Below are 24150 nucleotides of genomic sequence, written 5' to 3' on the forward strand. Positions count from 1 at the left end.
CTGCTGCTTAATCAAAAGGGATGGGTCGGGAATGATACCCTGAGCACTCTGATGGCCAAACGAACCCTCCTCGCTGCTGTAAATGTGTCTGTTGGTCAGATAGGGCAGATTAATCTCAGCCTCGCCAGCCCCCCTCTCTCTCTCAACACAGTGGGATATGTGGGTGGTTGTAGCACAGAGTAAAGGGGGACCTTGTTTGATATACAGCATTAACACATTGCAGGTGCAGAACAGAGGTGTGAAAGGCCTTTGAACATTTCATTGCTATTGATGTCATATTCCTCGTAATCATAATTCTTATCATAAAAGCCACTGATCCTAAGGTAGGCCTATACTACAGCTATAGGCACGTAGTTAAGGGTGTAGGAGCCGGGGGGGGGGGGGGGGGGGGGGAACAGGGGGGACATGTCCCCCCCCAATGTTAGAAGCAGGTAAAATGGTCCACCCCAATTACCCCCCCCCCCCCCCCCCATTTAATTGTTTTACTGCAATACTTTTATATTTAAAAAAAAATAGTAGCCAGATTTGTTGAGGGACTTGTATATTAAAAAGTCAACCGCTACTGGAACATGAGTCACTTCACCCACCCCCACTGACTGCTTCGTTCTCATGCTGCGTTCATAACCAAGTGGGAAGATGGTAATTACCCGTTGTGAAGTTGTAAGTACCAGTTAGATGCACTCACGTGCTTTGAACTTGTTGAGAAACGCAGATTGGCTAATGGCCAACAAGCTGTGTCAACCATAAACTAAAAGTACAGCTATCATTCTTGTACAGTGCCTTCAAAAAGTATTCATACCCCTTGACTTATGGATTAAATTGATTTTCTACACACAATAATACCTCATAATGACAAAGTGAAAACATGTTTTTGGATATGTTTGCAAATTTATTGAAAATGAAATACAGAAATATCTCATTTACATAAGTATTCACACCCCTTTGCTATGACACTCCAAATTTAGCTCATGTGCATCCAATTTCCTTTGATAATCCTTGAGATGACCCTACAACTTGATTGGAGTCCAAATGTGGCCAATTCAATTGTTTGGACATGATTTAGAAAGAAACACACCCGTCTATATAAGTTCCCACAATTGACAGTGCATGTCAGAACAGAAACTATAACATGAAGTCCAAGGAAATGTAGATCTCGGAGATAGAATTGTGATGAGGCATAAAGTCAAAAGTTTGGACACACCTACTCATTCCAGGGTTTTTCTTTATTTTTTACTATTTTCTATATTGTAGAATAATAGTGAAGACATCAAAACTATGAAATGACACAAATGGAATCATGTAGTAACCAACATTTTTTTTAAACAAATCAAAATATATGTTATATTTGAGATTCTTCAAAGTAGCCACCCTTTGCCTTGATGACAGCTTTGCACACTCTTGGCATTCTCTCAACCAGCTTCATGAGGTAGTCACCTGGAATGCATTTCAATTAACAGGTGTGCCTTGTTAAAAGTTAATTTGTGGAATTTCTTTCCTTCTTAATGCGTTTGAGCCAATAAGTTGTGTTGTGACAAGGTGGGGGGAGGGGTATACAGAAGATAGCCCTATTTGGTAAAAGACCAAGTGCATATTATGGCAAGAACAGCTCAAATAAGCAAAGAGAAATTACATGAAGGTCAGTCAATCCGGAACATTTCAAGAACTTTGAAAGTTTCTTCAAGTGCAGTCGCAAAAACCATCAAGTGCTATGATGAAACTGGCTCTCATGAGGACCACTACAGGAATGGAAGACCCAGAGTTACCTCTGCTGCAGAGGATAAGTTCATTAGTTACCAGCCTCAGAAATTGCAGCCCAAATAAATGCTTCACAGAGTTCAAGTAACAGACACATCTCAACATCAACTGTTCAGAGGAGACTGCGTGAATCAGGCCTTCATGGTAGAATTGCTGCAAATAAACCACTACTAAAGGACAACAATAAGAAGAATAGGAGGTGTGATGGTGTGGGGGTGCTTTGCTGGTGACACTGTCTGTGATTTATTTAGAATTCAAGGCACACTTAACCAGCATGGCTACAGCATTTTGCAGCGATACGCCATCCCATCTGGTTTGCGCTTAGTGGGACTATAATTTCTTTTTCAACAGGACAATGACCCAAAACACACCTCCAGGCTGTGTAAGGGCTATTTGACCAAGGAGAGTGATGGAGTGCTGCATCAGATGACCTGGCCTCCACAATCACCCAACCTCAACCCAGTTGAGATGGTTTGGGATGAGTTGGACCGCAGAGTGAAGGAAAAGCAGCCAACAAGTGCTCAGCATATGTGGGACCTCCTTCAAGACTGTTGGAAAAGCATTCCTCATGAAGCTGGTTGCCAAGAGTGTGCAAAGCTGTCATCAAGGTAAAGGGTGGCTACTGTGGTGTTTAAACAATTTATGACTTTGCTAATGGTTGCAAATGGTTTTAGAGGATGTTGACTCAGCTTAAGGGAGCATCTGGGGAGTAGTTCTATAGGGGCACCCTAAAGCCGAGGAAGTCTGTTAGGTGGAGTCCTGGGATTGGTTTATGGGAAAACACCCATATTATGTTACATAGGGCATAGGATATAAATACCACGGTTAAAACAAAGGAGGACAGAACAAAATATTATTTTGGGTCGTTGTTCTCCAGATGCCTGCAGATGTCTGTAAAACTTACGCTGAAATCTTGTGATATAAATAAACCTTTATAATCAAAGTACAGTGTAAGCGGACTCCTTGGTCTCACAGCATAATTAGCATCATATTATTTAGATACAACACTACTTTGAAGAAATCTAAAATCTAAAATATATTTGGATTTGTTTAACACTTTTTTGGTTACTACATGATTTCATATGTGTTATTTCATCGTTTTGATGTCTTCACTATTATTATACAATGTAAAAAATAGTAAAAATAAAGAAAAACCCTTGAATGAGTAGGTGTGTCCAAACTTTTGACTGGTAGTGTTTATCCGGGGAAGGGTTTAAAAGTTTCCAAGAGCACAGTGGTCTCCTTCATTGGGAATTTGAAAAAATAGGGAACAACCCAGACTGCCTAGAGCTGGCTGTCTGACCAAACTGAGCAACATGGTAAGAAGGACCTTGGTCAGTTAGGTGACCAAGAACCCAATGACCACTCTGACAGAACTACAAAGTTCCTTGGCTGAGATGGGAGAACCTGCCAGAAAGACAACACTCTCTACAGCACTTCACCAATTTGGGCTTTATGGGAGAGTGGCCAGATGGAAGCCACTCCTGAGAAAAAGGCACATCACAGCACGCCTGGAGTTTGCAAAAAAGCATGTGAAAGAGTCTGAGATCACAAGGCAACATATTTGGTGGTCTGATGAGACAAAAATGTAACTCTTTGGCCTGAGTGCAAAGCGGTATGTCTGGAGAAAACCAGGCACAGCTCATCACCCGACTAACCCCATCCCCACCGTAAAACATGGTGGTGGCAGCATCATGCTATGGGGATGCTTTCCAGTGGCAGGAACTGGGACACTGGTAAGGTTAGAGGGAACAATGAATGGAGCCAAATACAGGCAAATCCTTGATGAGAACCTGCTTCAGAGTGCAAACGACCTTAGACTGCGGCGAAGATTTACGTTCGAACAGGACAATGACTCCAAGCATACAGCCAAAGCAACGCTGGAATGACTTCAGAACAAGAATGTGAAAGTCCTTGAGTAGCCCATGTCAGTAGGTGCTGTAGGTGGGTGTGGTGCAGGAATCAAGCGCAGGACGCAGAAACTTAGTCCAACAGACTTTAGTAATCCACAACTCTAATACAAGCCAAAAAAGCCCGGAGACGAGTGATTACGCACACAGGCGTCAATCAACAGTAAATAACAAATGCGCACAACACGTGCGAAAACCCTCTCCAACAACAGAGGAGGAAAAACGAAGCACAGTCTAAACGACAGAAGGCGCAATCATACACAACACATGACAAACACAACGAGAACTTATAGGACACAATAATGAACGCTAAACGATAACAGGTGTACAACATAAAGACAAAACCAAACGAACATCGAAACATACATTTACATTTAAATTTCATTCATTTAGCAGACGCTCTTATCCAGAGCGACTTACATGAGCAATTAGGGTTAAGTGCCTTGCTTAAGGGCACATCGACAGATTTTCCACCTAGTCGGCTCGGGGATTAGAACCAGCGACCTTTTGGTTACTGGCACAACGCTCTTAACCACTAAGCCACCTGCCGCCCAACGGTGGCAGCTAGATACAGCGGTGGCAGCTAGTACTCCGGGGACGACGACCGCCGAAGCCTGCCCGAGCAAGGAAGAGAGGCAGCCTCGGCCGAAACCGTGACAGTACCCCCCCCTTGACGCGCGGCCCCAGCCGTGCGCCGACCCCGGCCTCGGGGACGACCAGGAGGACGCGGAGCAGGGAGCGTCGGGTGACTACGGTGGAATTCTGTCAGGAGAGACGGGTCTAAAATGTCCCTCCTCGGCACCCAGCACCGTTCCTCCGGGCCGTACCCCTCCCACTCCACGAGATATTGGAGACCCCCCATCCGACGTCTCGAATCCAAGATGGACCGAACTGTGTACGCCGGAGCCCCCTCGATGTCCAATGGGGGCGGAGGAGTCTCTCTGATCTCATCGTCCTGGAGTGGACAAGCTACCACCGGCCTGAGAAGAGACACATGGAACGAGGGGTTAATACGATAATCACTAGGCAGTTGTAATCTGTAACACACCTCGTTCAATCTTCTCAGGACTTTAAAAGGCCCCACAAACCGCCAACCCAGTTTCCGGCAGGGCAGGCGGAGGGGTAGGTTTCTGGTAGAGAGCCAGACTCGATCACCAGGTGCGTACACCGGCCCCTCACTGCGGTGGAGATCGGCGCTCGCCTTCTGACGACGGATGGCCCGCTGCAGGTGGACGTGTGCAGCGTTCCACGTCTCCACCGAGCGCCGCACCCACTCATCCACCGCAGGAGCCTCGATCTGGCTATGCTGCCACGGTGCCAGAACCGGCTGGTAACCTAACACACATTGGAAAGGGGTTAGATTGGTTGAGGAGTGGCGTAGAGAGTTCTGGGCCATTTCTGCCCAGGGAACATACCTCGCCCACTCCTCCGGCCGGCCCTGGCAGTACGATCTAAGAAACCTACCCACATCCTGGTTCACACGTTCCACCTGCCCATTACTCTCCGGATGGTAACCCGAGGTCAGGCTCACCGAGACCCCCAAACACTCCATAAACGCTCTCCAGACTCTGGAGGTGAACTGGGGACCTCGATCAGACACAATATCCTCGGGTACCCCGTAGTGCCGAAAAACGTGGGTGAATAGAGCTTCGGCGGTCTGTAGGGCAGTAGGAAGATCCGGCATAGGGAGCAAACGACAGGCCTTAGAGAACCGGTGCACAACGACCAGTATAGTAGTATTCCCCTGCGAGGGGGGAAGGTCTGTGACGAAGTCCACCGAGAGGTGAGACCATGGTCGTTGTGGAACGGGCAGGGGTTGTAACTTACCCCTAGGCAGATGTCTAGGCGCCTTACACTGGGCGCACACCGAGCAGGAGGAGACATAAACCCTCACATCCCTGGCTAACGTTGGCCACCAGTACTTAGCGCTAAGGCAGTGCACTGTCCGGCCAATACCAGGATGTCCAGAGGAGGGTGACGTGTGAGCCCAAAATATCAATCGATCCCGAACCTCAAGCGGAACGTACATCCGACCCTCCGGGCATTGTGGAGGACTAGGGTCGGTACGCAACGCCCGCTCGATTTCAGCATCGACCTCCCACACTACCGGTGCCACCAGACAAGACTCCGGCAGTATGGGAGTGGGCTCAACGGACCTCTCCTCCGTGTCATACCGCCGAGACAGTGCGTCTGCCTTACCGTTCTGGGACCCAGGGATGTACATGATCTTAAATACGAACCGGGCTAAAAACATGTTCCACCGCGCCTGGCGAGGGTTCAGTCTCCTAGCTGCCCGGATGTACTCCAGGTTACGGTGGTCAGTCAAAATGAGAAAAGGGTGTTGAGCCCCCTCAAGCCAATGCCTCCACACCTTTAGGGCCTGTATCACGGCTAACAGCTCCCTGTCCCCTACGTCATAATTTCGCTCCGCCGGACTGAGCTTTTTGGAATAAAAGGCACAGGGGCGGAGTTTAGGTGGCGTGCCGGACCGTTGCGAAAGTACGGCCCCTATACCGGCCTCGGACGCGTCAACCTCTACCTGAAATGGTAAAGCGGGATCCGGATGCGCCAGCACCGGAGCCGAAGTAAACAGGTCCTTCAGTCTCCCAAAAGCCCTGTCCGCCTCGGCTGACCACTGCAAACGCACCGGACCCCCTTCAACAGAGACGTTATGGGAGCTGCCACCTGTCCAAAACCCCGGATAAACCTCCGGTAGTAATTTGCAAACCCCAAAAACTGCTGCACCTCTTTAACAGTGGTTGGAGTTTGCCAATTACACACGGCTGACACCCGGTCAACCTCCATCTTCACCCCTGACGCAGACAACTGATAACCCAAAAAGGAGATAGACTCCTGGAAAAACAGACATTTCTCTGCCTTGACATACAGGTCGTGCTCCAACAGCCTCCTCAACACTCGGCGCACCAGGGCCACATGCTCGACTCGGGTAGAAGAGTACACAAGAATGTCATCAATGTACACGACCACCCCCTGCCCCTGCATGTCCCTGAAGATCTCATCCACGAATGATTGGAAGACTGAAGGAGCGTTCATCAACCCGTATGGCATGACGAGATACTCGTAATGACCCGAGGTGGTACTAAACGCTGTCTTCCATTCATCGCCCTCTCTAATGCGTACCAAGTTGTAAGCGCTCCTGAGATCTAATTTTGTGAAGAAACGCGCCCCGTGCAATGACTCCGTCATAGTCGCAATCAGAGGGAGTGGATAACTGTATTTCACCGTGATCTGATTGAGACTACGGTAATCAATGCACGGGCGTAACCCTCCATCCTTCTTCTTAACAAAAAAGAAGCTTGAGGACGCAGGGGAAGTGGATGGCCGTATGTATCCTTGTCTCAGAGATTCGTCTATGTAAGTCTCCATAGCTCTCTTCTCCTCTTGAGACAGAGGATACACATGGCTCCGTGGGAGCGCTGCTCCTGCCTGGAGGTCTATCGCACAATCTCCCTGCCTATGAGGAGGCAACTACGTCGCCCTCGATTTACTGAACACGATAGCCAAATCCTCATACTCGGGGGGAATGTGCAATGCGGGCACCTGGTTTGGACTCTCCACCGAGGTCGCCCCCACGGAAACACCTAGACATCGCCCCACACACTGGGCAGACCACTCCATAAGAGCCCTCTCTTGCCATGAAATAGACGGATTATGGATACTCAACCAGGGAATTCCCAGCACCACCGGATACGCAGGAGAGTCGATCAGATATAGCTGGATAGTCTCCTCATGACCCCCCTGCGTACACATCCTAAGTGGTGCTGTGACCTCCCTGATCAAACCCGATCCCAACGGACGGCTATCTAGGGCATGAACGGGAAATGGGACGTCAACAGGGAGAAGGGGAATCCCTAATTCTAAACAAAATTTACGATCAACAATATTCCCAGCCGCGCCTGAATCTACTAGCGCCTTATGCTGGGAATGAGGTGCAACCTGTGGAAATCGCACAGGTATACAGAAGTGCACAACAGAGAGCTCTGGGTAAGTGGGGCGTCTACTCACCTGGAAGGACTCCCCAGTGCGGGGCCTGCCGTCTTCTCCCCTAGGAGACCCTCCCCAGCACCTGGCCGCGGTGTGTCCTCCACGACCACAGTTGGTGCAGGGGACGGCCCCCCTTGTGCTCCGACCCCTCCTCTCTCTAGCGCCAGCACCCCCGAGCTCCATCGGGCTCGGCTCGGAGGTGCTGGAGGATGGAATGGACGGACCCCACTCGGAACGTCCGCGGGTAGCCAGCAGGGTGTCCAGCCTGATGGACATGTCCACCAACTGGTCGAAAGTGAGGCTGGTATCCCTGCAGGCCAGCTCACAACGGACGTCCTCCCGTAGACTACAACGGTAGTGATCTATGAGGGCCCGCTCATTCCACCCTGCATCCGCCGCTAGAGTTCGGAATTCCAAAGCGAACTCCTGGGCGCTCCTCCTCCCCTGCCGGAGGTAGAATAGACGCTCCCCCGCCGCTTTCCCCTCAGGTGGATGGTCAAACACAGCCCTGAAGCGGCGGGAGAACTCCGAGTATGTGATCGTGGAGGCGTCTATCCTCCTCCACTCGGCGTTGGCCCATTCCAACGCCTTGCCGGTAAGACAGGAGATGAGGGCAGAAACGCTCTTGTGTCCCGAGGGCGCCGGGTGTACGGTGGCCAGGTATAGTTCTACCTGCAGGAGGAACCCCTGACACCCGGCAGCGGTGCCATCATACGCCCTCGGGAGCGAGAGCCGAATTCCCCTGGGTTCCGGAGCTTGAATGGGCTGACTGGCCGATGGTGATGGCAAGGAAGGTGGAGCTGTGGGTGTCCCTCTGTTCTCCCATCGTTGCAGGGTGTTTATAACGTCCTGAAGGGCGGTCCCGATACGGAGGATCTGGTCGTTCTGCTCACGGACGCGCTCCTCCAGAGACTCAGGTGCTGCTGCGGCTCCTGCTGATTCCATCTTGGTGTATGATTCTGTCAGTAGGTGCTGTAGGTGGGTGTGGTGCAGGAATCAAGCGCAGGACGCAGAAACTTAGTCCAACAGACTTTAGTAATCCACAACTCTAATACGAGCCAAAAAAGCCCGGAGACGAGTGATTACGCACACAGGCGTCAATCAACAGTAAATAACAAATGCGCACAACACGTGCGAAAACCCTCTCCAACAACAGAGGAGGAAAAACGAAGCACAGTCTAAACGACAGAAGGCGCAATCATACACAACACATGACAAACACAACGAGAACTTATAGGACACAATAATGAACGCTAAACGATAACAGGTGTACAACATAAAGACAAAACCAAACGAACATCGAAACATACAACGGTGGCAGCTAGTACTCCGGGGACGACGACCGCCGCAGCCTGCCCGAGCAAGGAAGAGAGGCAGCCTCGGCCGAAACCGTGACAGCCCAGCCAAAGCCCAGACTTGAATCCCATTGAAAATCTGTGGAAAGACTTGAAGATTGTAGTTCACTGCCGCTCCCCATCTAATTTAAGAAAGAATGAGAGAAAATCCTCAAATTCAGATTTGCAAAGCTGATACAGGCATACCCAAGACGACTCAAATCTGTAATCGCCGCCAACAGTGCTTCAGGGGTGTGATAACTTATGTAAATGAGATATTTCTGTATTTAATTTTCAATAAATTAGCAGCATTTTCTAAAAACATGTTATTGTTCTCAGAAATCATCCAGACTTTTCCGACTCAATAGACTGCACTGACTAGTTTTTCATGACCCAGTGGACCTTTCAACCCCTCCTCCACCAGGGCTGTAGCCAGGGTCTGATTTAGTGAGGTCTGGAGGGACATTTTAAGAAAGTTCAAGCTCATTTACTGCATTTCTATACAATTTAAAAACTCTGAAATGCTATTTGGAGAACAAAAAAACTAGCAAAAATTACCCCAACCATTATCACATTGGTTGCTGTAGCTTCATTCACTTCAGTCGATCTACATACACATAGCCTATTACCTATCAAATTAGCTGCTACACTCACATTAACTCAGTACAGGGATTAAAAACTATAATTTAATACGTACAGAGGGATCTGTTAGCAGAAAAAATATTTTATTAACAAAAGGTGAACAAATACGCTTGCTTTACAGAACCTTCCATTGTTGTTGCAGTTTTACAGCAAATTTCTTCACATTTTGCCATGACTTATGCCATGTTAATATGATATCTGAGTGAGAGTGACTAACAAAATCAATGGGGGTCTCCTGGAGGTCAGGGCTACTGGGCACGTGCCCTGCGTTCCCGGACGGTAAAGTTTAAAAAGCTGGCTAGACTAACTAGACTAATTTACCAATCTAAAAATGTTTAACTGACATGGGCTAATTGAGTGACTGCATGTCAGTAGGTGACACGTAACAAGTGGAAAACTGCTGGTGCACAACCAAGTATCAAAATTGCACCTTGTGGGGCCTCCTGAGTGGCGCAGCGGTCTAAGGCACTGCATCGCAGTGCATGAGGTGTCACTACAGACCCGGGTTTGATCCCAGGCTGTGTCGCAGCCAGCCACGACTGGGAGACCCATGAGGTGGTGCACCTCAAGCACTGCGTCCAGGTTAGGAGAGGGTTTGGCCAGCCGGGATGTCCTTGTCCCATCGCGCTCTAGTGACTCCGGGCGCATGCACCCTGACTTCGGTCGCCAGTTGTACGGTGTTTCCTCTGACACACTGGTGCAGCTGGCTTCCGGTTTAAGCAAGCAGTGTGTCAAGATGCCTCTCCCGAGTCTGTACGGGAGTTGCAGCGATGGGACAAGACTGTAACTACCAATTGGGGAAAAAAAGGAGCAAAAAGTACCCCCAAAATTTAAATAATATATATATATTTTTTTAATCACCTTTTCCAATATACTGTAGGGGAAGGTCCGGGCTCGCAGACAGACAAGCAACAGAGACAGACATGGCTGTGTGTTGAGTGCCCCCGTGTTGCTACGATGACGCGTCACAAAAAAGGCTGCTCTCACTTCTGGAAGGGCCTGCGGACCTTCTGTCCCTGCTCTCTGCCCACGTCTCGCTGGGCTACGGCTAGGTCCCTCCACGGGGCATGAAGAAACCAGTCTGAGGTGGAAAACAGAGCCATAGCTACATATGAGGACACCGAGGTCCGGACCTCGGTAACATAAATAAAATAAAAACTACTGTTAAGAATGCAAAACACATTTCCTTAGGTCTTTCTTTCCTGCACAATCCTGCAGTGCATGATCGCATCATAACATACCATTGGACTCTAAATTCTTGACACTTTCACCATTTATTTTAGGCATTACGTAATATAATCTCGCTTCAGATCTCAGAACAGACTGAGAAACTGTGTGTGTTAGTGTGAGAGGGGAAGGGCTGGATGTAGCCAATCAGAATCAAGTGAATTGATATATCAAACGGCTCTAGCTGAATCTTGGGAGAAGACCGTCTCCAGAGAGAGGGCTGCTCTGCCCGTTACTGCTTTTACACACCCTTACTTCCGCCCGTTGCCTTCTTTGATCAATGTTGATGCCCGGAATTGTGATGCCCGTAAAGGCATTTTTAATAAATAAATAAATATATACACTACATGAACTACATTATGTGAACACCTGCTCGTCGAACATCTCATTCCAAAATCATGGGCATTAATATGGAGTTGGTCCCCTCTTTGCTGCTATAACGGCCTCTACTCTTCTGGGAAGGCTTTCCACTAGATGTTGGAACATTGCTGCTGGGACTTGCTTCCATTCAGCCAGAAGAGCATTAGTGAGGTCGGGCACTGACGTTGGGCAATTAGGTCTGGCTCGCAGTTGGCGTTCCAATTCATCCCAAAGGTGTTTGATTGGGTTGAGGTCAAGGCTCTGTGCAGGCCAGTCTAGTTCTTCCCCACCGATCTCGACAAACCATTTCTGTATGGACCTCGCTTTGTGGACGGGGGCATTGTCATGCTGAAACAGGAAAGGTCCTTCCCCAAACTGTTGCCACAAAGTTGGAAGCACAGAAGCATGTAGAATCTCATTGTATGCTGTAGCGTTAAGATTTCCCTTCACTGGAACTAAGGGGCCTAGCCCGAACCATGAAAAACAGCCCCAGACCATTATTCATCCTCCACCAAACTTTACAGTTGGCACTATGCATTGGTGCAGGTAGCGTTCTCCTGGCATCCGCCAAACCCAGATTTGTCCGTCGGATTGCCAGATGGTGAAGCACGATTCATCACTCCAGAGAATGCATTTCCACTGCTCCAGAGTCCAATGGTGGTGCGCTTTACACCACTCCAGCCAACGCTTGGCATTGCGCATGGTGATCTTAGGCTTGTATGCTGCTGCTCGGCCATGTAAACCCATTTCATGAAGCCTGCGACGAACACTTATTGTGCTGATGTTGCTTCCAGAGGCAGTTTGGAACTCGGTAGTGAGTGTTGCAAGCGAGAACAGACGATTTTTACACGCTACGCGTTTCAGCACTTGGCGGCCCCGTTCTGTGAGCTTGTGTGACCTACCACTTCGTGGCTTAGCCGTTGTTGCTCCTAGAGGTTTCCACTTCACAATAACAGCACTTACAGTTGACCGGGGCAGCTCTAGCAGGGCAGACATTTTATGAACTGACTTGTTGGAAAGGTGGCATCCTATGACGGTGCCACATTGAAAGTCAATGAGCTCTTCAGTAAGGCCATTCTACTGCCAACGTTTGTCTATGGATATTGCACGGCAGTGTGCTCGATTTTATACACATGTCAGCAACAGGTGTGGCTGAATTAGCCGAATCCACTCATTTGAAGGGGTGTCCACATACTTTTGTATATATAGTGTAGTTTAGTAGAGTGGAGATTGATTCATTTCAGTTTGACCTTTCATGCCTACCTTTTTTAAAATGATGTTGCTGGTTATTGTTACAGTATAATAACTGTATTATAAGTTGAAATATTATTTTTTAGAGAGCAGCTGTAGTAACAACCTGCTATAGGGGAAGTAAGAAAAATACTAGGAAATTAATCATACAGTAGCAGAGAAAGACTACAAAATGATTGTTTAAATGAATATATCCACATTGACAGTCACTGATTGGAGTGTACCAGAGTAAGTGCCCCTCTGCAAGGCCACCCTTAGTCTTGTAAATGTGTATTTGTAAGTTAAGATTTGTCTGTATTCTTTTCTCAAAAGTCACAAGAAATTAGCATTTAAAAGGTGTTTTTCAAAATAATCTTCCCGGGGGGGCACCCTCCTCATCTGTTCACAGGAGGACCTCCAGCTGATAGCCCCAATCAATGTTATACTCTCTTACGCCCCTGCCTGTAGTATAGTTACAGACAGAGACTGTGTGACACACAACACTTTAATTAAGTCAGAGGATATCTCTCTCTTTACCCCTCTGGTCAATCTGTCTTTCTGTCCTTCGTTTCCCCTGTGTGGGAGGCCGGTGTGCTGGGGTGAGAAGCTGGGAAAGTCCCATGATTTATGGCCTACTGCAGGCCTGACTGCCTCTCGCCTCAGTGAGGTTAGCAGTGAGGGTAACAAGGGTTGATTGCTTCGCTCTATTCTCTTATTTGGGAAATCCTATATTGTTCATTGGGATTTATTGTCACTCACATCCTTTCCACTTTGCGATCTGATTAACATCCTTTTTGGGAAAGGGAAAAAACTTTGAGTGCATTTTATTAGTTTGATTATTACATTGTGTGGACCAGATGTTAATAATTAAGCAATGCAGAGAGAGAGAGAGAGGTTATGGAGATTTTATCACCTGTCTCACATGGTAGACTTTCATTTCCCTGTTATATTTGTTTCACCTATAGAAGAGAGCGTTACATAGATCCTCATAAAACTATAAATGCCTATTTATACACTGGACAAACCCAAGAGCTAAACTTGTGATTCTTTATTTTATTTCCTCAGAACTTAAATGCAACTCTTTCTAGATTTCCTCATTCAATATAAATATATTACAGACTTTTTTAGGATCCATTTCATTAATACATTCATCTTTACATTACATGTTTCTCTGCTTAGGTAGAGTAAAGTAATGACCACTATTGCTTTCAAGTGTACCAAAGCAGCAAACCACTGTGATTATGGATGGATCACACTGGCATTGCGCATGGTGATCTTAGACTTGTGCATGGTCTACAAAACCCTCCATACTCTATGCTGACTGTTGAATCACCTTGAGGTCCAGTTGAATACTCCTGCTCTCGTTTTGCCTCAGATGGAGGATCAACGGACTCTGGGTTATTAAAGTCAGCCAAGCTTACATGGAGAGCAGGGCACACGGCAGAATATTGTGACTCAAGGCCAGAGGAGGAGGTTTGTTTTTATCATGGCAAAGCACCCAAATCATGTTGGTATGAAGAGGGCTATATAAATGCAAATTGTATTGGAGATCTATTAGAGTCCTGGAAAAGGGTTGTATGTAAATGTCTATAAGACCACAGTTGAGCACTCAGCCCAGGCAGATTAGTATGGGCTGCGATAAAAGACAAAATAGAAATAAAAAAATGCAATTGCCTTGTGGTAAATCATGGTGAACAAGGTGAGAACTTCAGTGAATGGTTGAGGTATTCTATGTGATTTATTGTATATGCAAGAGAGATGTATTGAAGAGAGATTGTTGTAAATGCGCCAGTGTCAGAGATTGTTGGGTGCAGTTCATAGTATTTGCTTTACTAAGGAATTAACTCTCATGCGTAAAATGTGATCGTGTTCCAATTCTAAGGTATGAAATCCAGAGATCATCAAAGTTATGTATCGTAGTAATTTGGGGCTTTTATTGTAGTAGTGAGAAACAAGGGAAAGTTTCAACAGGCTAAATAATTTGTTGCTTTGCTTGTTTGTGTCCTACAGAATACTGAATAATGACTTTATTTTACCCTGTAAAATAACAACCAATATAAATTGATTAATTAAGCCCATAACATAAACTCATCACATACACATGTTAAAATGTATGTTGTTGAAAAACAGTACAAGTTCTATACAACAAGAGGGGATCTGTGAGTGCTGTGAGCAAGCGTTGTCATGGAGATCAATAGTAGACAAAGGGTGCCCTCTAGTTATTTTCTAGGAGAAGCGCAGGCAGTCCTTTCTGACGTCCAGTGCTTGGGCATTAGTAGCTAGGTTTCCATCCAATTTAAAACAGATTTTCATGTGAATATTCTAAAATCTGCTTAAAACAATATGCGCATTTTCACACCTGTGTGTTCCCATCAAACGGACTTATTGCGGACAAAAGGCTGTGCGTGATAACGTAGTGCACATAACATCACTTTAGCGGTTAAATTCCCATGTACCGAAGACAAAATATGTTTTTGTCACAAAAACTGACGCGTTGGCCTAAATAGCTAATTTGCCCCACTCAGTGCGGGTAGGCTACCTACATGATGAGATTATTATGGATAAGAGCGATAAAATGTGTTTGTCAATGGCAGCCAAGCATCGATCATCATGTCACCAGAATAAGACACTCGATATTTATTGGAAAGGTGCATCAAGCTCATCACCGTGCACTTTCACCCCCCTTTAAAATTCATCGTAATTGATTTAATCTGTAGTCTAATAAACGGCATGCTTTCCCGAGTCGTAGTGGGAGGACCACACAACATCATTGCGTGACTCCAAGTTTACTTCGATATGATGGTTATTATATCAATATTTGCGCATAAAGGCGTTTCAACCGCCATTTCTCGCATAATTAATTTTACTGACACAAAAAGATCCGACCATTTTGAACAAACACATTTTATTTTTTCATGCTTCAGGTAATTAATCGGCATGAAATGGTTGGATGGAAACCTGGTTACTGATTCACAGCAGGATATTTCCCTATTTCCCTGCCCCACTGGTACTATGGACAGAGTTTCAATCACATACACGCAACAAAGTACCCACTGGGCAAAAACTGGTTGAATCAACGTTGTTTCCACGTCATTTCAACCCCCAAAAATCTATGTGATGAGTTAAATCAACGTGGAAAACGAATTGTCATCAATGTAAGGGCATTTTGTGTTTTTTTCACCCAACTTTTAACCTAAATCCAATGACATGGTGAATTTTTTGTTGTTGATATCACGTTGAATTCATGTTAGTTGACAACTCAACAAATTTAAATCAAAACTAGATGTTGGAACTGACCTCTGTGCCAAGTGGGTAGTGTCTATTCAGCTGTTTATTCTTAAAAAAAAACACAATTCAGAACGTCGACATCTTCATAATAAGCCTCCTGACTATTACAAAAAGGTGGCAAAAGTCAGCACACAGAAATGACAGTTGAGTAATATCTGAATAATTCCCATTTTTAAATAATAACATATATACAGTATATACAACTCGAGAAGCATTAATACAATGCTGGTGATGTCAACATTATAGAATGTTTCTCTTTAAAGTATTTACTCTATTGCAACTGGCTCATGATCTATAAAAATATATATCACAATACTGTTAAAACATATTATGACAGCAAATCAAAAGCTTTGATAATGAACACCACTCCACCTTTCACCTCCTACCCTTCGTTTGAGTCTTTGGGAATAAGTATGCCCCTGGCGTCACTTCTTAGGAACTGCTATGTTCTTGCACACCCATGTCATGCCATCCTATAAAGTAAGTAAACAGACTCATATTATAGCGGTACAGTATTAAACATTAGTGTGCAATCAGTGTCTATGAGGCTCTCTAAATGTACGTACAGTACGTGTGCGTTGTGTGCAAATGTAGTGTATGGGCAGTTTGTGTGTACAGTGCATTCGGAAAGTATTCAGACCCCTTTACTTTTTCCACATTTTGTTACAGCCTCATTCTAAAATGGATTAAATTAATATTTTTCCTCACCAATCTACACACAATACCCCATTATGACAAAGCGAAAATTTATTTTTTACATGTAAAACAGAAAAAAAACGTATTTACATAAGTATTCAGATCCTTTGCTATGAGACTCGAAATTGAGCTCAGGTGCATCCTGTTTCCATTGATCATCCTTGAGCTGTTTCTACAACCTGTCTATATAAGGTCCCACAGTTGACACAGTGCATGTCAGAGCAAAAACCAAGCCACAAGGGCGAAGGAATTGTCCGTAGAGCTCTGAGACAGGATTGTTTTCGAGGCACAGATCTAGGGAAGGGTACCAAAACATGTCTGCAGCATTGAAGGTCCCCAAGAACACAGTCGCCTCATCATTCTTAAATGGAAAAAGTTTGGAACCACAAAGACTCTTCCTAGAGCTGGCCGCCTGGCCAAACTGAGCAATCGGGAGAGAAGGGCCTTGGTCAGGGAGGTGACCAAGAACTCGATGGTCACTCTGATAGAGCTGCAGAGTTCCTCTGTGGAGATGGGAGAACCTTCCAGAAGGACAACCATCTCTGCAGCACTCCACCAATCAGGCATGTATAGTAGAGTGGCCAGACAGAAGCCACTCCTCAGTAAAAGGCACATGACAGCCCGCTTGGAGTTTGTCAAAAGGCACCTAAAGGACTCTCAGACCATGAGAAACAAGATTCTCTGGTCTGATGAAACCAAGATTGAACTCTTTGGCCTGAATGCCAAGCATCAGGTCTGGAGGAAACCTGGCACCATCCCTACGGTGAAGCATGGTGATGGCAGCATCATGCTGTGGGGATGTTTTTCAGCGGCAGGGACTGGGAGACTAGTCAGGATCGAGGGAAAGATGAACGGAGAAAAGTACAGAGCGATCCTTCATGAAAACCTCCTCCAGAGCGCTCAGGACCTCAGACTGGGGCGAAGGTTCACCTTCCAACAGGACAACAACACTAAGCACACAGCCAAGACAACGCAGGAGTGGCTTCGGGACAAGTCTCTGAATGTCCTTGAGTGGCCCAGCCAGAGCCCGGACTTGAACCCGATCTAACATCTCTGGAGAGACCTGAAAATAGCTGTGCAGCGACGCTCCCCATCCAACCTGACAGAGCTTGAGAGGATCTGCAGAGAATGGGAGAAACTCCCCAAATACATTTATATTTTACATTTTAGTCATTTAGCAGACGCTCTTATCCAGAGCGACTTACAGTTAGTGAGTGCATACATTTATTTATATTTTTTCATACTTTCAAATACAGGTGTGCCAAGCTTGTAGCGTCATACCCAAGAAGACTTGAGGCTGTAATCGCTGCCAAAGGTGCTTCAACAAAGTACTGAGTAAAGGGTCTGAATACATATGTAAATGTGATATTTGCTTTTTTTTTTTTTTTTGCAGAAATGTCTAAAAAACTGTTTTTGCTTTGTCATTATGGGGTATTGTGTGTAGATTGATGGGGGGGGGAACAATTTAATCAATTTTAGAATAAGGCTGTAACGTAATAAAATGTGGAAAAAGTCAAGGGGTCTGAATATTTTCCGAATGCACTGTAGATGTGTTTTATACCTGTACTCCCTCTGCGGTGATTGCAGAGCAGGCCTGGATCTGCCATACCCGGTCTCTGATGGTGTGCAGGTTGAGGCCCTCAGCTAGCTCTGATGCAGGAGCTGCAGTCATCAGGTCCTGCTTGTTGGCAAATATCAACAGTGGCACCATGCTCAACTTCTCTTCTTCCATCAACTCAGCTAGCTCCTGCTTGTGTGTGTGTGGGTGAGGGGGGGGGTTCAATAACTGCATCAAAATAGGGATATCAGAAGACAGCTGAATAGAATATTGTGCATTTTTACAGACTGGTGTTTTGTTACCTGACCCGTTTCTTCAAATCGTTTCCTGTCTGAACTGTCAATCACATAGATCTGTGACGAAGATGGACAGAGGAGAGTATTAGTGACAGATAGGTTCAACTGTCTCAAGCATTCTGTCTCCATTTATTTGTGGTCAGAATACTTTTTGGAGTTGCCAATAGGACCTACCAGTACGTCAGTGTTCTCAAAGTAGTTCCTCCAGTATGGGCGGATCTTGCGCTGGCCTCCAATGTCCCAAACGTTTAGCTTAAATCCCTGGGACTGCATGCTCTTTATGTTGAATCCCTGTGGACGGAGGAGGCCAGTACCAATTGATGTAATGCTTTGGACAGTTTGATCACTGTGAGCATGCGTAACTATGCTGTCATGAGTGTCTGAGCTGTGTACATGCTATTGTCTATATCCAGGGTTGGGTAGGTTACTTTCTAAATGTAATCCATTACCGTTACTAGTTACCTGTCCAAAATTTATATTCAGTAATATAAATGTTGGATTACCCAAACTCAGTAACGTAATCTGTTTACTTTCTGTTACTTTTGGATTACTTTCCCCTTAAGAGGCATTAGAAGATCACAAAAAGGATCCACAAATGCATTTGGTGCGTCATCATATTGGTCTCTGCCTTTTAAAAAAATATATATTGGACACATCCTTTCTGAATTTAAAAGTATTACAGTTTTTTGTAATCCGATAACATGTAATGTTACTCCCCAATCCTGTGTATATCAGTTCATTTACCTGTGTAGGGGTGATGTGGCTGACATCCTCTGAGGCCAGCTGTTTAAGCAGGGTGGTCTTGCCAGCATTGTCCAGGCCTAGCAACAGTAACCGCACCTCCTGGTCTGGAGAGTGCTTCAGTCTTCGCAGAATCGACAGCAAGCCCTGCAGTGCATCACACATCCAGATCAGGTGACATCATGACAAACAACACAAGTTGGTACTTAGGTTATAGTTATGTAATGAGATAATAAGAACCTAGGCAACAAGGCATTATGTTCAAACATAATTAACAGCAGGTGGTCCAGCTCCAAACAACTTCTGTTCTGTTAACAGGGTTACCTGAAAGCACATTATTGCATAACAGAGCCAACACACCAGTGCAGAAATAATGCGAGGCCAGGGGCCACGGGCAACCTCGGCCAATCACGAAACACCCTGGTGTGATTGGGATTGGGATTGGCAAGGCACAGATTAATCCAGAAGAGCCCGAGCTCCGCGTGCAGGAGACAAGAAGCTCTAAGAGCACAGATTTAACTGTTAGCCTCTTGCCATGGCCTACATTCACAGCACCTTTGATTGGACAGGTAGGGTGAGACATGTGCACAGCAAGAAGAAGACTCTTCCAGTGTTGAGGGAGGCTTATGAGGTCTTCTTATTCACTGCTGTCACTGTAATTTTTGAGCCAGCCAACTAAATAGACAACAGATTCTCTAGCCACATCCTTGTGATATAGTTAATGTCACAATCACTGTAGATTACATGCCAGCTGAGTAGGCAACAATAATTAGGATTAGCTAAGTAAATTGAGACTACACGTGTCACGGGTGACTCTGTAGTCAGCTTGGAGGGTGAATGTCTTTTCAAAGGTTTGGGGTACCTTATTACTGCAGGAATCAGTAATAAGGTATCAAGCCATACTTGTTAGTTTAGATAGCTGATTGCCAATCACAAGATAAAAATGTGTCCATAACATTTGAAACATTGTCACTGTTGTTAGCTAGCTATAGCTTGCCTATGCTTAACCTTACTTGACAGATATGACATGGTATTATTTGTTATGATGTTCTGTTCTGACAGTAACAACACAGTTATTAATGATTTGCATGAATGACAATAAGCATGCCCTGCCAGGTACAGACCTAATTGGCACGTACAGGCTGTACTGTAGCTAACGTTACCAACCCTAGCTAGCTAACTGTTAGAAAGCTACGTTAAAGTTAGTTGCGTCACACTTATGGATAACTGACTAACGCTATTCTCTCACCCATACGATATTGCATTTAGCCATACAGCTCAATTACAACTCTATGTTTATAATATTGCAGGGTACTTACCATGGTTTGCTCAGCTAGTGGCTCCTGTTCAGGCTGAGTGAGTGGATTAGCTAGCTAGCTAGTAGCATTTGAGTGTATTCATCATTCGAACAGCCGTTAAAGCTCTCCGTAGCTATGGTAGCCGTGACGTCAACATAAACAACGACATCGGCCATTCTTTGTCCCTGCACGAGACCCCTAATTTGTAACTTTTCAACTACTTACTACTTTTTAGCTGCTTTGCAACTACTTAGCATGTTATCTAACCCTCCCCCTTTTAGCTAACCCTTCCCCTAACCCTTCCCCTAACCCTTACCGTTTAACCTAACACCTAACCTTAACCCCTAGCCTGGCTAACTTTAGCCAGCCAGCTAGCTAACGTTAGCGCTATCCACCTAGCTAAGGATAGCCACAAGACATTGGAAAGCGTAACATATTATACATTTAGAAATTCGTAACATATTGTACGTTTTTCTAATACGTACCATATCATACCAATTGTAATTTCTAACATATCATACGAAATGGATGATGGACATCCACAAATTAATACATACCATATGAAACGTAACATATCATACTAAATGGATTGTCTCTAATTTATGTAAATAATAATATGAAATGCTCTGAGACCATCTGAGCAGCCTGGTCTCACACACTAGACGTAACATAGTCAATGTAAATCCGGGGAAGTCAATTTGTATGATATCTTACCCTTGGTATGGTTACATAAGACAGAAGGTTACTTAAAGGGATAATCCACCCCACACCACTAATTCCTATCATTAACAGTGTTCAATTGTGTTAAATAATAATTTTTCATTTAGTCGTTATAACAAGGTTGGTAGAAACATGTGAAAATCGTTTTTGGAAATCTGTTGCAGCTCAAGTCTACAACAAATGCAATGCTCTCTCTTTCTGGGCTGGCTGGCTAGCTAGCTAGTTAGAAAACATAGCTACTAATAATACCAAACTCAGTATCAGCACAAACTGCACTATCAATTTAGGAGTCTTACTCACAGAGTTCAAATTACAATTAGTAAATGTTCCGAATTAGCAAAACGTACAATATGTTATGAATTTGCAAAATGTGGTATCTGTTTCATATTTACTAAATGTGTGATATGTTACGAAATTCCAATTTCTTGTGGCTAACACTAGCTAGGTGGCTGGGTGGATAACGCTAACGGTAGCTCTTTATTAACTAGCTATAACTGGCACGTTCATGTGTCTCTGGCCATGATCATCTTTAGAATGCCCTTACCACCTGGGTGGTCTAAGCCAATCATAGCACAGTATGATATGACAGTAGAATGTATCCAATTACAATTCAGTATGCTGACACATATGAATATTACAGATATCACCTTGATACATGCACATCGTCTACTCAATGAGGAGGGTATGAACAGCAACAACACCGGGACACAGTGCCCTTCGCTCCCGCTTGACAAGCACTATTGTCTGGCAATGGCATGGGAAGTAGCTACCTAGTATCAGATTGACAGTCACAGTAAGCACACGCATACAACGCCGCATGAAGCAACAGTCTCACCCAACAGTACTTTTAAGAAAAAATTAACAATCGTCAGTTTTATAACTGAAAATGTACAATTAAAACTAACAGTGAAATATGACTCAGACTCATACTCTTGCTTCAAAACAGAAGTCCTAACTCTCGCGGTATGGTAGCTCAATGTACAGAAGTTGCGTGGTAAGAAACGGAAAAGAAAAAAACCCTGCTCAATCAAAACCGTCTAACCGCTAGGTTTTATGGATATTATTGCCACATTCAAAACAACTGGGAGCTCGGAACTTGGAACTCGCATATCTCTAACTTCCGACTTTAGTGCATTCAAAACAACTGGGAACTTTGAAAAATACGAGGTCAAATCATGACGTCAGTGATCTTCAGGTCGGAAAGTCGGAGCTCTAGAAAGAGGCCAGAGCTCCTGAGTTGGAATTCCGAGTTGGAAGACCGTTCAAAACGATTTTTCCCAGTCTGAGCTTTTGTTTTCAGTTCCCAGTTGTTTTGAAAGCTCAGAAGTTGGAGATTAACCTCTCCCTCAACATCAACAAAACAAAGGAGCTGATTGTGGACTTCAGGAAACAGCAGAGGGAGCACGCCCCTATCCACATCGACGGGACTGCAGTGGAAAAGGTGAAAATCTTCTTACAATCTGAAATGGTCCACCAAACAGTGTGGTGAAGAAGGCGCAACAGTGCCTCTTCAACCTCAGGAGGCTGAAGAAATTCGGCTTGGCCCCTAAGACCCTCACAAACCTTTACAGATACACAATTGAGAGCATCCTGTCGGGCTGTATCACCGCCTGGTACGGCAACTGCACCGCCCGCAATCACAGGGCTCTCCAGAGGGTGGTGCGGTCTGCCCAACGCATCACCGGGGGCACACTGCCTGCCCTCCAGGACACCTACAGCACCCAATGTCACAGGAAGGCCAAAAAGATAATCAAGGACATCAACCACCCGAGCCACAGCCTGTTCAACACGCTATCATCCAGAAGGCGAGGTCAGTACAGGTGCATCAAAGCTGGGACTGAGAGACTGAAAAACAGCTTCTATCACAAGGCCATCAGACCGTTAAATAGCCATCACTAGCCGGCTTCCACCCGGTTACTCAACCCTGCACCTTAGAGGCTGCTGTCCTATGTACATAGACATGGAATCACTGGTCACTTTAATAATGTTTACATACCGCTTTACTCATTTCATATGTATATACTGTATTCTACTGTATTTTAGTCAATGCCACTCCGACATTGCTCGTCCTAATATTGATATATTTCTTAATTCCATTATTTTACTTTTAGATTTATGTGTATTGTTGTGAATTGTTAGATACTACTGCACTGTTGGAGCTAGGAACACAAGCATTTCGTTACACCCGCAATAACATCTGCTAAATATGTGTATGTGACCAATAAAATTGGATTTGATTTCCCAGTTCCCAGTTGTTTTGAACGCGGCATTACACAGAACAACGTCCTGTGTAATTGCTGGCTATTCTTTTGGGTGCTGACGATACGTAATTTGATGTGACGTCGGAGCTTCAGTCAGCCCATACTAGTTGCCGCGCAACTCCATCGTATTGTGGAGTTGAGTTTAATCAAATTTTCCCAGTCGGAGCTCGTTGTTTTACGAGTTCCCAGTTGTTTTGAACGCACTAAAGTTGGAAGTCTGAGATTTCCCAGAGACTACAAATGCTCATTGTGCAAATGTATATGTTTTCAATAAACATTGGATACAAAATATAGTTCACATGTTGACAACAATCTAAGCCAACCCCGTTTGTTTTGCCCCATAGTTGCACACGCGTCGGTTTTGTTGCTAAACAACTCCTTTCCACATGCCCACTACTAATCCTTTCGACACACCCACTTGCCCATACTCCAGTCGCCATATTGAGTGGCTGCTACCCCCTTCTCGGATTTGTTCCAACTAGGCACCACACCTGATAAACTGAGTTAATTGATCCGTTCAGTGATTGACTAAATTCAACACACCTGGTCTTCCAAGTTGGCTAAATCAAAAATATGAAGTCCCTGCGGCACTCCAGGACCAGGGTTGCTTACAGGTAACTATAATTGTGGGAATTTTTTTTTCTTCCATAGGATTTGCTATTATTTTGCTTGTCTGAAAATCATGAACTTTACTACCAGTTCATAAGATTTGTATTTATTTTACTTTTCACGTTGAAAACTGATATTCCAGTAAAGTACACACACTAAAGGGTAAACAAATATGTTTTGAGCAAAATAGTTTTTTTTATTTTTTTTTACAATTGCAAAC

General features: G+C 45.1%; 1 protein-coding gene across 2 annotated transcripts; it reads right to left on the minus strand.

Annotated features, from left to right (window-relative positions):
• Nucleotides 1–15355: 15355 nt before the first annotated feature.
• Nucleotides 15356–20623, minus strand: LOC311099643 (ADP-ribosylation factor-like protein 3; the record flags this gene model as incomplete). Of its 2 annotated transcripts, XM_084140361.1 has the most annotated exons (6): nt 15356–16224; nt 18009–18194; nt 18308–18358; nt 18476–18592; nt 19046–19189; nt 20362–20623. In XM_084140361.1, 6 exons carry the CDS (start codon nt 20362–20364, stop codon nt 16177–16179), a joined length of 549 nt encoding a protein of 182 aa, XP_083996487.1. In that variant the 3' UTR covers nt 15356–16176. The 2 variants fall into 2 exon arrangements, with proteins under 2 accessions (XP_083996487.1, XP_083996486.1); XM_084140360.1 differs by lacking the exon at nt 20362–20623 and having other exon boundaries at nt 19046–19207.
• Nucleotides 20624–24150: the final 3527 nt, after the last annotated feature.

This window comes from Coregonus lavaretus, assembly GCF_964263955.1.
Source record: "Coregonus lavaretus genome assembly, chromosome: 24".
NCBI classification, from domain to species: domain Eukaryota; kingdom Metazoa; phylum Chordata; class Actinopteri; order Salmoniformes; family Salmonidae; genus Coregonus; species Coregonus lavaretus.